The sequence below is a fragment of the Anabrus simplex genome, chromosome 7, assembly GCF_040414725.1.
Source record: "Anabrus simplex isolate iqAnaSimp1 chromosome 7, ASM4041472v1, whole genome shotgun sequence".
Classification (NCBI taxonomy): Eukaryota; Metazoa; Arthropoda; class Insecta; order Orthoptera; family Tettigoniidae; genus Anabrus; species Anabrus simplex.
The window spans coordinates 207,167,737-207,180,827 of NC_090271.1; the positions used below are offsets into that span (position 1 = coordinate 207,167,737).

General features: G+C 37.6%; 1 protein-coding gene across 1 annotated transcript in view; it reads right to left on the reverse strand.

The window, feature by feature from the left end:
- The window catches only part of Spred (Sprouty-related protein with EVH-1 domain), an 80,332-nt gene extending 67,946 nt beyond the window's left edge, over window positions 1-12,386 (reverse strand). The window contains exon 1 of the mRNA XM_067150856.2: window positions 11,918-12,386. Coding sequence (XP_067006957.2) covers window positions 11,918-11,937 — 20 coding nt within the window. The 5' untranslated portion in view covers window positions 11,938-12,386. The remainder of the gene's footprint in view (window positions 1-11,917) is intronic.
- Between the last annotated feature and the right edge of the window lie 705 nt (window positions 12,387-13,091).

Consider the following 13,091-nt stretch of genomic DNA (forward strand, 5'->3'; position numbering starts at 1 on the left):
TTTATATATATAGATATTAGTATTGAAAAAGTGGATTTTTAATTTTACTTATCTATTATTCTCGGCTCAATACGGACTTAAAAAATGAAATGCTTAAATTTAAATGTTGGAGTTTAGTGACGAGTTCGATGACTTCAGTGATTTCCATTCAGATAGTGAAGATAATTAGTTCCTTGGAGAAGAAGGGGGCACTAGTGGTACAGGACAGCATTCTGGTGCTTTCACAGTGAATGGTCATTGGCTCGAAAGAGACACTTCGAGTGACGACAGTGAGACACAGACAAACGGCAGTGATACGCCTGGGCCTATTACGTGGGTAGAAGATGAACAGAAAAGGGGTATATTTCCAGCAAAATTCATTCCTGGAGCAAAAGAACAGTTCTTTTATGTAAAGACTCCAGAGGATATTTACGAACCATTTGTGGGCGATTATTATCTGTCAGTAAGTTTCTGAGCAAACTAATATTTATGCTCAACAGAAAATTCATGGGAAAAAGACTGATGAGAAAAATGAAGGAGCAGGGAAAAAGACTGGATTCCTACAAATAAGGATGAAATATAACTTTTATCTGGGACTTTGCCTCTTCAAGGGATTGTCCACAAACCTACGATGGGGCATTATTTTTCTCGTAATAAGTTATTAGCCACACCCATATTTTACGAGATCAGGACGGAAAAGAGGTTTTTCCTTCTGTTGAAATTTCTCCATTTTTTCTGACAATAAGGCATATGATAAGCAGATGCCTCCAAAACTATATAAGGTAAAGCCAGTCTTAGATCACATTGCGAAAATGTTTCAAGAGGCTTACATACTGGATGACCAGCTATCCATAGACGAAAGCTTTCAACTATGGAAAGGTTTCCTTGGTTTGAATGTCTACATTCTAAAGGAAAGGTCCTGGTTTAGAATGGAATGTTGAAAAGTTTGCAAAGCTACGTGTGGAATATGTTGTGGTAAACTGAAAAATCAACCGAACTCAACAAGTCCATGGCACTGATGTATCACAGTGTTCCAAGCTGATGAGAATTGTGTGTACTCTGACAATCTTCTGAAACAAGGATACCTGATAGGAATTGACAACTATTATAACAGCCCTGAATTGTACGACCTGCTAAACGACGTCGATACTGACGCAGTATGTACAGTAAGAACCAGCTGGAAAAATCTCCCTAACGAACTCATGAGTAAAAAGCTGAAAAAAGGAGAGGTATTAGCTGCTTATCAAAAGAAAGTCGTGGTTCTTAAATGGAAGGACAAGAGACGTTTGCATGCTCAGTAGTATCCGTGATGCAGAAATGCGAACTGTCCCCATCAGAGGAAAAGACAAAACTAAAGAGAAACCTGTCATTTGTATTGACTAGAATGATTCTATGAAGTGAGTTGATCTTTCTGATATCTACATCATTACATACTCCACAGTAAGGAAACGGATGAAGAAATATTACCAGAAAATTTTCCGGCAGCTTTTGGACCTCATGGTATTCAATCATTCATCATTTTCCGACAACATGGAAGAGAATTCCATCACCTGCAGTTCAGAATTCACCTCATTGATAAAATCCTTGAGAAGTACACAGAAGCAACCCCCTCTGAAGCTATGCCTGTCCTTTTACTTGGACCACTTCCTGCTGCTCCCACAGAAAGATTCGGTAGGAGACATTTTCCTGATGTGAACCCACCATCGGACAAAACACAGCACGGTGTGAAGAGGGAGTGACATGAAACCATGTACAGGTGTAGCGTCTGTGATGCTGCTCTCTGTGCAGCTCCGTGTTACCATGCTTACCACATACAAGAAGTGTAAAAGAAAAAGTGTGTGAGGTGCAAACTGTGTAAATATCATTAGTGAAATCAATCCTGATGGGTAAATTTATTGTGATAAATAAATAATTATCATGAGTAGATGATTAAAATCAGGCTACAATTATAAGTACTTAAGCTCAAATTATTACTGAGACTACAAACACGGCATGAAATGTTTTTCAACTGCGGTATTTATTTAAGAAATTTGTAGATTTTCTAATAAAATGTATTCCCAGTTCACATGTTTTATAATTTTCCTGAAATTAATATGAAAATTAAGATATTCCAAAAAGAAATTTATATTTGTAATATTCAGAAGCTAGTATGAGACTTAGGTCGTTTTTGCACCAAAAATAAAAGACCCGCAAATATTAACAAATAGGTTATCAGAATTAGGATATATATGTATTAGCATTATTTATCTAGTATTTAAAAACTTGGAGGGTTTCTTGAATTTGATTTTTTTCCGAGTTACGAAAATTCGTCCCCACCAGTGTGGAGTTACTCTCTTGCACGCTCCCCAGTATGAATGTAACTATGCTTCTTTCTCACATTTTGGCTGAAGACGACGCTAAATAGCATTGACACTAGTTCCAAGTAAACAATAGACCACAGACAACAGCACAACCATGATGTAAAACTAACTTCAAAGCTCTCAAAGGAACATCTTATGCAAATTGAATGTTGTAATTCTGTCAAAAGCTAAAAGAAAATGTTCACTACACTCTTAGTTAATAAGTGGCATCATTTAGTGAAAAAAGTTACTACAAATTTGAATCTCTGACCACCAAGTTCATCTCGGATTGAGCAAAGTCTTAAAGTGTTATATGTATTTTTAAAAAATTATGTTTGTTGAGTCCTAACTCGTGTTTGTACAATTAGATTACTATTTTAATTCACCCTCTATGGGTTGTTTTGATAATGACTGCCAAGTTCTGAATTTGTGATTGAATATCTATTCACCATTTTATTCCCCTTTTTACTCTTATTTAATCATAATGCTATAATATTTTGTGTAATGTATATGTTTGTATATACGTACCTATGCTATTTCTCACATTTTGGCTGAAGATGATGCTAAATAGCATTGAAACTAGTTCCAAGTAAACATGTTGTAACTTAACCATTATAACATTTATTTGTATTGAAAGCCAGGCCTGTGGTGTAGGGGTAGTGTGCCTGCTTCTCGCGCGGAGGCCTCGGGTTCAATTCCCGGACAGGTCAGGGGTTTTTCTCTCGACCTGAGGGCTGGTTCGAGGTCCACTCAGCCTACGTGATTAGAACTGAGGAGCTATCTGACGGTGAAATGGCCCAGAATAACGACAGAGAGGATGAGTCGTGCTGACTACACAGCCCCTCGTAATCTGCAGGCCTTCAGGCTGAGCAGTGGTCGCTGGGCAGGCCAAAGCCCTTTCAAGTGCGTTAAGTGCTGTGAGATTTGTAAGGCGGACCCCGTAAGTTACCTCTCTTACGTTCTCAGTTCAATGCGGATATAAGATAAAATTCTTAAATTTAAACGCTCCCCAGTTAACGGGTTAAGGTACAGCCCCAGCCTTTGTCTGGTGTGAAAGTGGGAAACCATGGAAAACCGTCTTCAGGACTGCCAACAGTGGGGTTCGAATCCACCATACCCCGAATACTGGATACTGGCCGCATTTAAGCGACTGCAGCTAGGAAGCTCAGTTCAGTCCAAATTGGGGGGATGTATTTGCAACTGTCATTTTCATTGTAGTGTCATCCTCTACATCCACAATGAATAAATTTACTAAACCAAGTTCAAAATCTCTCAAAGCTTCTTCCTCAGTATAAAAAATGCCGCATTATTGGGTCAATGCATAAGTTTGTGCAGTTTTTATATTTTATTTTACTGTCACTGTCATGCACTGTAACCCATAATCACTCGGTGATGTATTCACCTCCACTCTCTATGATCTTCTGTCATTGTTCAGGTAGCAGTTCAATGCCTCGCCTGTAGAACTGTTTTGGTTTTGACTGGAAGAAATCTGTTAGCCTTTGGTCAAGAGAAGCTTCATCAGAAATACTTGCCCCTGAATGTGGTTAGAAAGAGAGTGGAAAAGATTGAAATCTGAGGGGGCAAGGTCAGGAAAATACGGAGGATGAAGAGGATCCCAGCCAAGTTCGGCAATCACACCTTTGGTCAATTGCGCTGTATGCGGACGAGCGTTATTAATGAGCAATAAGACTGGTTGTTGTCTTTTACTGTCAATAGCAACGGCAAACCATCTTAGCATTTTTCGGAAGAAGTTCATGGTGAAGAAATGCCACCTTTGTTCCACCAAACACACATGATTTTATGTGGATGGGCACTATCCTTGGTACGGGGAGTTGCTTTTTTTTTTGATGGGCTGAGCCACTCTTTCCTCTTCTTCATGTTGATATACAGGCATCATTCTTGTTAGCGGCGAGTGTTGGTGGTTATTGTTTTAAGAGGAAGTACAAGAGTTGAACAAGAAAGGTCGGATAGGATAGATGAAAGTGAGGAGCCTCGCACAAGTGCAAGCAATGCCAGGACTCAGATAAGGGCCCCGTGGTCACCAACCCACACTCCAAATTTCAGAACCCCTGGGGTCCCTTTTACTCTCCTCTTACGACAGGTAGGGGATACCGTGGGTGTTGTTCTACCGTCCCCATCCACAGGGGAACGTTACTGGTGACAATGTTCGAAAGGAATGCTTCATGCCTACCACAAGCCAACTGGTGCCGAGCAAGCAATGGTGAATAGATGTTTACTCACTGATTTTTGTTACTGTCACTTAGCACATGTGATACCCATATACCCAATTTCTGTACCTTACCCATCAAATGCAAATAGCATACAATAGTTGACTGATCACAGTCAAAAGCTTGTGCTATTTCCTGCGTTGTTTGACGAGGATTTTCATAAAGCAACTCATTCAAGCGACTTTCGTCAAAATCTGAAGGTCTTCCAGAATGTGGATCATCAAAAAGTCAAACAGTCCTGCTCCAAAGCGGGAAAACCATTTTTGTGCTGTTATTTCAGCTACTGCTTCATTCCCGTACACTTCACAAATTGTTCTCGCAGCTGCTGCTGCACTGGATCCTCGGGTTAAACTCAAAGAGTAAACTGTGTCGGAAATGGTCACTTTTCTCAACTTGACATTCCATATCTGTCTGAATTATGTACAAAAAATAGGCTCACAATCAAAAAAACCTGTGTTTCACAACACAGAAACTCCAAACTCAGTTAAAACAACGGAATAACGGTAAGCAATCCCTTCACGCCATATTGTTGCCAACCCAAAAGTATACCGCACGAACTTATGCATCGACCCTAGAGTAGCAACATAGAATATTTATACAACTCTGTGCTGTTCTAGCCCATTCAATCCTCTCCTGGGGCAAGGGCCTGCCCCCCCCCCCCCCCCAACTTCTTCCAAATTCCTCTCTCATGTTCAATCCTCATCCAAACTGGTCCCGCAAACTGTTTCAAGATCAAGACCATCTGGTTGAAGGATATCCCCTGCTCTTGCTGTCCATTTCTTGGATACCATTCAGTTATCACCCTTGTCTACTTCATTGGATCCATTCTTGCTATAAAACCTTCTCAAGTCCACTTTTTGGCACATATTTCTCTTCCATTTATCACATTCATTTAAATTAATATACTTTTTTTAAAACACAAAGTAGTTTGAAAATAATAGAAGTCTATATCACAATACATTGGCTAAGTCAGTCACAGTCCAACAGCATTTCTAGACCAAATCAAAAATAAATCATTCCCATTTAATTAACTGAAAATCAGCTTGGCTTGCCATTGTCAAAGGATGAAGGCTATGTGCACTGATAGCATTTTTACTTTAGCCAAGTTCAACTGATAAAAAGTCAAAGAACCTGCAGGCCATGACAAATCTTCATGAAGTCAATTTCTGTCAAAGAATAAAGATTTGTATGTTTTATTGTAGTGAACTGCAGTCAGAAACAGCAGTTGCTACTAGGAGTTAAGTACAACTAGGGTGAAGTAGGTAAAGATAAATTGGTATTACTTAAATGTACTGCTAGTCAGCCAAAAACAAGCCTGCAATATGAAGCTGTAGGCCATAAGCATGTAAAATCAGACTGCAGAGTTCAGTCCACACTTGAGATGTGTGAAAACCATGGTGTCCAGTTGTACCTGGGTATTACTGCTATCAGAATAATTAGTGGAAAATCACAAAAATGAACAGAAAATTAACTTAAAATGTGCTACCCATGCTGCAATAGCAATTTCTGTCTCAGCAAGGAAAGCCACGGAAAGCCACTTCATACCTTACTATACCCTGTATGTCTCATTATAGCACCACCACTGGTTTCGCAGTTCCCTACAAACACATAACATCATTTGCTGGTACTTTCTGAGAATCCAACTGTACTCTGCACTAAAGACTTAACAGAAAAATTGAACTATGTGGAATGATTATTTCTGATTGAAAAAAGATGAACAGTATTCAAGAGATAGTGGGTTCGAACCCCACTGTTGGCAACCCTGATGTTTTTCTGTGGTTTCCCATTTTCACACCAGGCAAATGTTGAGGCTATACCTTAATTTGAGACCACAGCCACTTCCAACTCCTAGCCCTTTCCTGTCTCAAACGCCGTAAGACCTATATGTGTCATTGAAATACAAAGCAGCGAAGAGGAAATAAAGGAGAAATAACAGTCTGTAGAGTAAAAGCATTCAATACCTGTGGCATCTACAAAAATTGCTTTTCAAGCCTCTTTTCTGTTCTGCAAGGATAGCAGCAACAAGATGCAACAAAGTTTATTAATTTTCTCCAGAAAGAAGAACGAACTCATTTCCATGTACGATTTCATTGAATATGCACACACAGCATTAGATACAAAACCAATGGTATAAAATGCATCTTTCCAGAGATTCATGACAACATCCAATCGTTTGCATAACGCATTGTATCCAGCGAGCCCAGATTTGTCATACAAGAGCTTAAGGTTAGATTGAAGAATTGGGTGCGTTTGGTACTGGAAACATCACTTAGAAGAAACACACATTAAAATTCAACTCTAGGCCAGTCTGTTTTTTAACTTCAACTTCGGACAATAGTTCCAAACATAAGCCTACAGCTACTTCCTTCCCAAATTCCCAGCCCCAATTATATCTACCAGTGAGTACGCAAATGAAGCATCTCCAATTTCCTGCCATCTCTCAAAATGTCTTTACATTTTAGCACTAGTCATCATCTGTAGCCCACATATTTTCCTAGGTATTCTTCTACCTGCACTTATTCTTTGCTTTGCCAGTCTCTATATGGTTATTTTATTTCAACATTGCCAAGTCCCTTACTTTTTATTTCTTACTCTGTCTCATCTTGCTGAACATGCTTGTGACAAACCCAAAACACAGTGCTGATCAAAGGAAACTGAACATTATAAAGAAGCCATGATAAGCACTTAAGTTTTATAGAACAGGTTTACTATGCAGTATTAGAATGGCATGTGGCCTCCGGAGAGGCCTGGTACAGGTCTTTCGATTTGACGCCCGTAGGTGACCTGCACGTCATTATGCAGTACTGGTGAACTGCATTGTGTTCTCATTGGTGCAGCCAGGATCCAATGTCAATACATCACGATTCTGAGTCACACTGACCGTTTTAACAGTGGTATACTGAAAACAACCAAGATACCATGTCAGTGTATAAGAGTAAAATGTGTAGTAAGTTTTCCCAACAGACCAATTGCACAGATTACGTTAGGCAACGAACTGATGTAAGCGATACAGTTTTGTCCATACCAATATAAATGGTCCGTTATTGGACATTATAAATTTTCCAGCTAACTAATTCCTGGTTGCCAGCGTTTTGCCCCAGTGTGCTAAGTTGGACTCAACAGTTGATAAATTGCACACCCACCAAGACACATGGCTAGTGCATACCGTGGAGGCCACTGCGTAGGCTACTTGGAGCCACCGGCAGAACCAATGCACTATGCTCAGTTGTGCCAACTGGTGCACAGTGAGAGGACATTGCAACAGGAACAAATTCATGTAATATATCAGGTGGTTACAATTAAACTTTCTCTACTTAACCCACTCTAAACCATATGCAGTGAGAATAATGACCAGATTATGGGCTACAAGATTTGCATTGTTCACTATACCTAAAAGGCAGGATTTATGAAGGGAAAGTTCACATGTATGCCAAACTGAAGAGAAGCACATCAAGAGAGGTAGCATGCACACTCATTGGAGATGCTTCACACAGCTAGAGCTGAACTCATGTTATGGGAATGGAACAAATACCCCCTTGGATGATTGTGCTTTTACACTCAAGGCCGTCATAGTCCTAATGGTGTATAATAAGAGAATCCATTTTGGTTTTAAACGCTCAAATATTCATGATTAACCACGTTATAATCTTCAAAACTGTTAATTCACAGTATTGTTAACATACTTTCTGTGTATTATCCCCACTTTAGATGTTATACTATAACATTTTATGAGATCATTGTTCAACATTTTACTCCATAGTTTATAAGATAAGAAAGATCCCATATCTAATAACTTTAAGATTGATATAGGCTGACGATGCCCATAAAAAATAAAAAAAAAAGGGTGAAACATGTACCTATGACTTAAGTATTATGTATAAATTTTAACCACATGAAATAGTGGATTGTATTGTATTGTACTGAACAGGTGGATCTATAAATATTATTGTAATATTTGTGAAATACGTCATCTTCAATACGGAACCAAAATGAGAATAGTTACTTATAAAACAGCGTCTTCAAAATAAAATACAAACATTTCAGTACATCAACACCATAAGGTACATGCCTTTTCAGCACTCATGAAATACTGGAAATGTGTTACAGTGCATTTAGAGAGTATAGCTGCAGAGAATGACAACATTTTTATGGCTAAGAACCTGCTGAAACAGTTAAACAATTTCAAATGTACATATATATATTGTCCATTTCTTTTAGATTACCTTATACTTATGAATTTTGTCCTTCCTTTTTCAAAGAGATCAACTTCGTCTGAGTGCAGTGAAACTATGTATACAGTACAACCACAAGCAGCACAAAAGTGATACTAAGTAAAGGTATGTTCAAGCTTTCAAGAATGGTTATCAGATCCATTACCGATAGGTCGCCTTCAGTCAAGAATATTCCGAGATATGGAGCAAAATTCATTGCCTATTTTAAAATGTATGGTATAACTGCAACCTCAATGGTACCACACAAGCTTCTGTCGAAACCAAGAGAAACAGCCTAAACAAGCATGGAGTGAAATATTTAGAAGAAAGGTTTTTTTTTTAAACCAGGAAGGCATTGTAAGGTCCACTTCACTGTTTGATTCTTTTGCTTGGCCAAGTGGAGTTGCTCTGGAAGATTTTGGTGTAGGCTGAGTGAAATAACAGTATTAGGTCAACATTTCAAGAAACAGCTATCACTATCCAATATATGATAAACATGAACAAATTTTTCTCAATGATATGAATTCAAAGGTCTGGGAAAAGGAAAAGCATTGAGTGAATTTCTTAGTTTAGAGTTAAATAATGATGAGATGTTTCCAGTATTAGGAAAATTACTGTCCATAATTTCTGTCCTTCCAGTATGGTACCAACTGTGTGTTGTGAGAGGTTTCAGTCAGATGACCCTTATAAAAGATAATTTCAGATCACCACTGAGAGCTGAAAGCTCAAGTAAACTTATGATAAAAATGAATGGACCTTCAGCGACTAGTGACTCTACAGAGGCTGTGAACAAGTGGTACTTTGATTCAAAAGATACTACACATATACACAGCTTCAAGGGAAAAACTTATCAGATATTTGCAGGGTCCAGAGGTAAAGTTGGTTGTTAACTCTGAGACAGTTCAAATTGGGACGAAGTAGCTTAAATTATTATGTATTTCGTTAGTCATATCTACAAATTCTTCTTGTTTCGATACATCAACATAACCTCTGAAAACATTTCAGTGTATGTTCAGGAATATCAAAACAATTAAAATAAATTAAATATGACTTGACAAAATTAAGTGCCTTGTTCTACTAACATGGCTCCTAAGTTTCAGAAGTGGTTCCTAGATTAAATTTTGTTTGTCATGCACTGGTAGGCCTATATATCACAAATTTTTAATGTTACTGGTTGAACATCCCACAAACTACCTTGATTTTCAGAGACACAAAGGTGCCAGTATTTTCTGCCACATAAGTTATTTTACATGCCAATCTACCCAAAACAAGGCCAATGGATTCAAGCACCTTCAAATACCACTGGACTGAGCCATGATCAAACCTGCCAACTTCAAGATCAGAAGGCAAGCAATGTTAGGCTTAATATACAGCATTACATTTCCATGAAAACTAATGCACGCACTTTCAAATGGTGTTCCATCAATTTGATGAAGAATAAGAATCACCATCCACTGAGGACAAAAGTATAAATTTAATGTGATGAGTACGCCTAACTGTAATATGCTAACAAATACATACAGATCTGTTACAGAAAAAGTAAGTAAAATTGTCTTAAAAATAATTATAGGACCTAAATATCTAATGCCAAACAACAAGGAGCAATGAAAGAAAATAGGCTGCTATATTAAGTAAGTTTTTAGTGATGTGATTATACAAAAGTAAAAAGCACCCCAAGCATAGAAAGCCAACAAAGAAAATATACAATAAGGACTGCACTAGGCCTATTTATCTAATGGTCCGAGAATTTCTTTCTATGAACGCAATAAGAAATGAGCAAAGATACCTGAACAGGTTACAAGTTGATTCCCTAATGGTGTCTACGCTAGTATCTTCAGTAGCTGATCAGAAATTCAGATTGCAGAATGATTTGTGACAATATGTTTGCTATTGTAAGATAAATTCTCTCATGTGCGTACACACACACACACACACACACACACACACACACACACACACACACAACAAACTGTCTATTTTCATGTTGACGATGCAAAATATCATAAATGCCTTTGAAATAAGTATCAAGCTTTCCAATTTTGAGTGAAATAATTAAAATATGAAGATAACTTTCACCTATCATTTTCAATTTACAATACTTGATTTTTTTTGAGAAAGACATACAATACATAACCTACAAAAGATTCATATACACTAATGTGAACCTACTCTTAACCAAACAGTAAGAATGTGAGGTTATGTAGCAAGTAACATTTTATTACCAAAGAAACAATCTTCTCCTAAGCGCATTTAACTTCTTTAGGTAAGAACAGAATAATGGACTTAGGTTAGAGGAGCACTTTATAATCCTAATGCATTTAGTTCTACCATACAATCTCTCTAATTAAAAGAAAAATAAAAGTATTGGTATTAGGAACTAAGAAGCACTCTGAGGAACACTGATATTCTGATGACACACACATTTCATGATGACAGAACATGGACAGTAAAGGTACCTTTATGCCATGTAAACACATTATGGATCACACTGCACAAGAAATACTGGCATACTCAAACAATTTTTGTGAATAGCAGAATACAATCACTATGCAGTTAAACACCAAATTCACTAGATCAGAAGACTGATGGCTTGCAAATAATGTGAAATAACATGATCATTAAAAAAAAAAAAAAAAAATACACAGACTGAATTAAACATCCTTCAGTTGCACTTTCAATATCCAGACAGTGTTATTTAAACTATAAATTATAAAAATATAGGCCCAACTTGATCACACTTAAGAAGTACCACCACACAGGGTAAGTAGTTTAGCCTATAACATTAACAGTCAAGCACTAGGTCTACACACCACAAGTTAAGTTGTACGCAAATCACTGAACTATTATACCACATTTAGAGTGACTTATCAGATACTCATCAAAAGGAAGATTATATTAATTAAAAGTAACACAAAATGCTGCCCACTTGCAAACACAGTCACATAACACATAGGCTAGAGTAGAAGTACCAGAATTAAACTTTAAAAAAAACATTAATTCGGCAGTCTGATTCTTCTAAATCCGTTTAGTTGTAATATTAATAAATTATAAATAATACGTAGGTAAATCCAAGCATAAATCTACCATGACCTAGCCCTAATTTTGAACACATCCAGATACTAAAACGACTGTTGTTGGATAACTGAAATGGAGTACTTACTCTTCATATGCCTCTGTCATGATTTGCAGAGTAAAATGTCCTACTTTTGCCCCATTTTGTGCTTATTTCCACCATTTTTAAAGCATATAAAATACATCAGCCACAACTCGCAAAAGACAGGAAGTAGCCTCTATGAAGATGCTTTTATTCAATCTTCAGCCTGATGTCATCGCGCATGTCTGCATGCCCGTTCCAATAAAAATATAGTCCGTAGCTCATTGCATATGCTACCGAGTATCTTAAGTTAAAAAAACAAATAATGTAAAGCTAATACAGATGTTTACAGCACGCTAAGTTTCTTGAGAAAAGACAAAATTACATCATAAACATGGACCGAACACAGCGTATTGCTCGAGTAAAGCTATATAGTGAACAGACGTAAATAAAGTGCCAAGTCTCAGCCTTCTCGATTCATAGCCTATATGTGATGTTATCTATTGAGAAATATGTAAACGAAGTCAGGCAGGCGAGCATTTTCATTGATGAGACAACTATTCCCATTCATAAAGAAAAATCGCCCACAAAACCAGCCCACTATTGTCATTCTCCTTGAGATAGTTGATCAGAAATTCCGCCAAAACGCTAGCTTAAAACATCTCATTTTATTGCATAAATTATCCTAGTTTTTGAAAATTGGCTTTGAAACCTATATTATAGTCTTCTTGACTGATGGAATTTATGAAAAATATTATCTTCAACAGGCAACATATATTAAAACGTACTGACTGTATAGATATATTGCTCATGACTGAGGTTGGTATTTCCATTCATAAAGAACGAGCAGCCTGGCCTGCACCATTGGCTGAAACCTGTAGCTCGTCCGCTGCTGTTCATTCACATCATATGGACAACTGTTGGGAGGTTTTTAGGTAATAAGAGAGCATCAGAAGTTTCCCATCATTCGCTGCTACAGGTGTGAACAGCTGATTTTCGTAATTACACAAGAAATATTTCATTCACACAAGTCATAACCCCTCTGTGCTTTCAAATTAATAGGGCATGTCTTCGATTCCCAAATTTGTGCTACGACTATAGTAGTTAAGAAAGGGGGTGGGGGTGGTCAGGGGCTCTGTCTTTCAGCTTTGATGGTTAAAAGGGTTAAACTGCGCTGACGAACCTCGATCTTCTCAATTCTCGTTAAAACCCTCAAATCGTAACACGAAGATAAGCGACA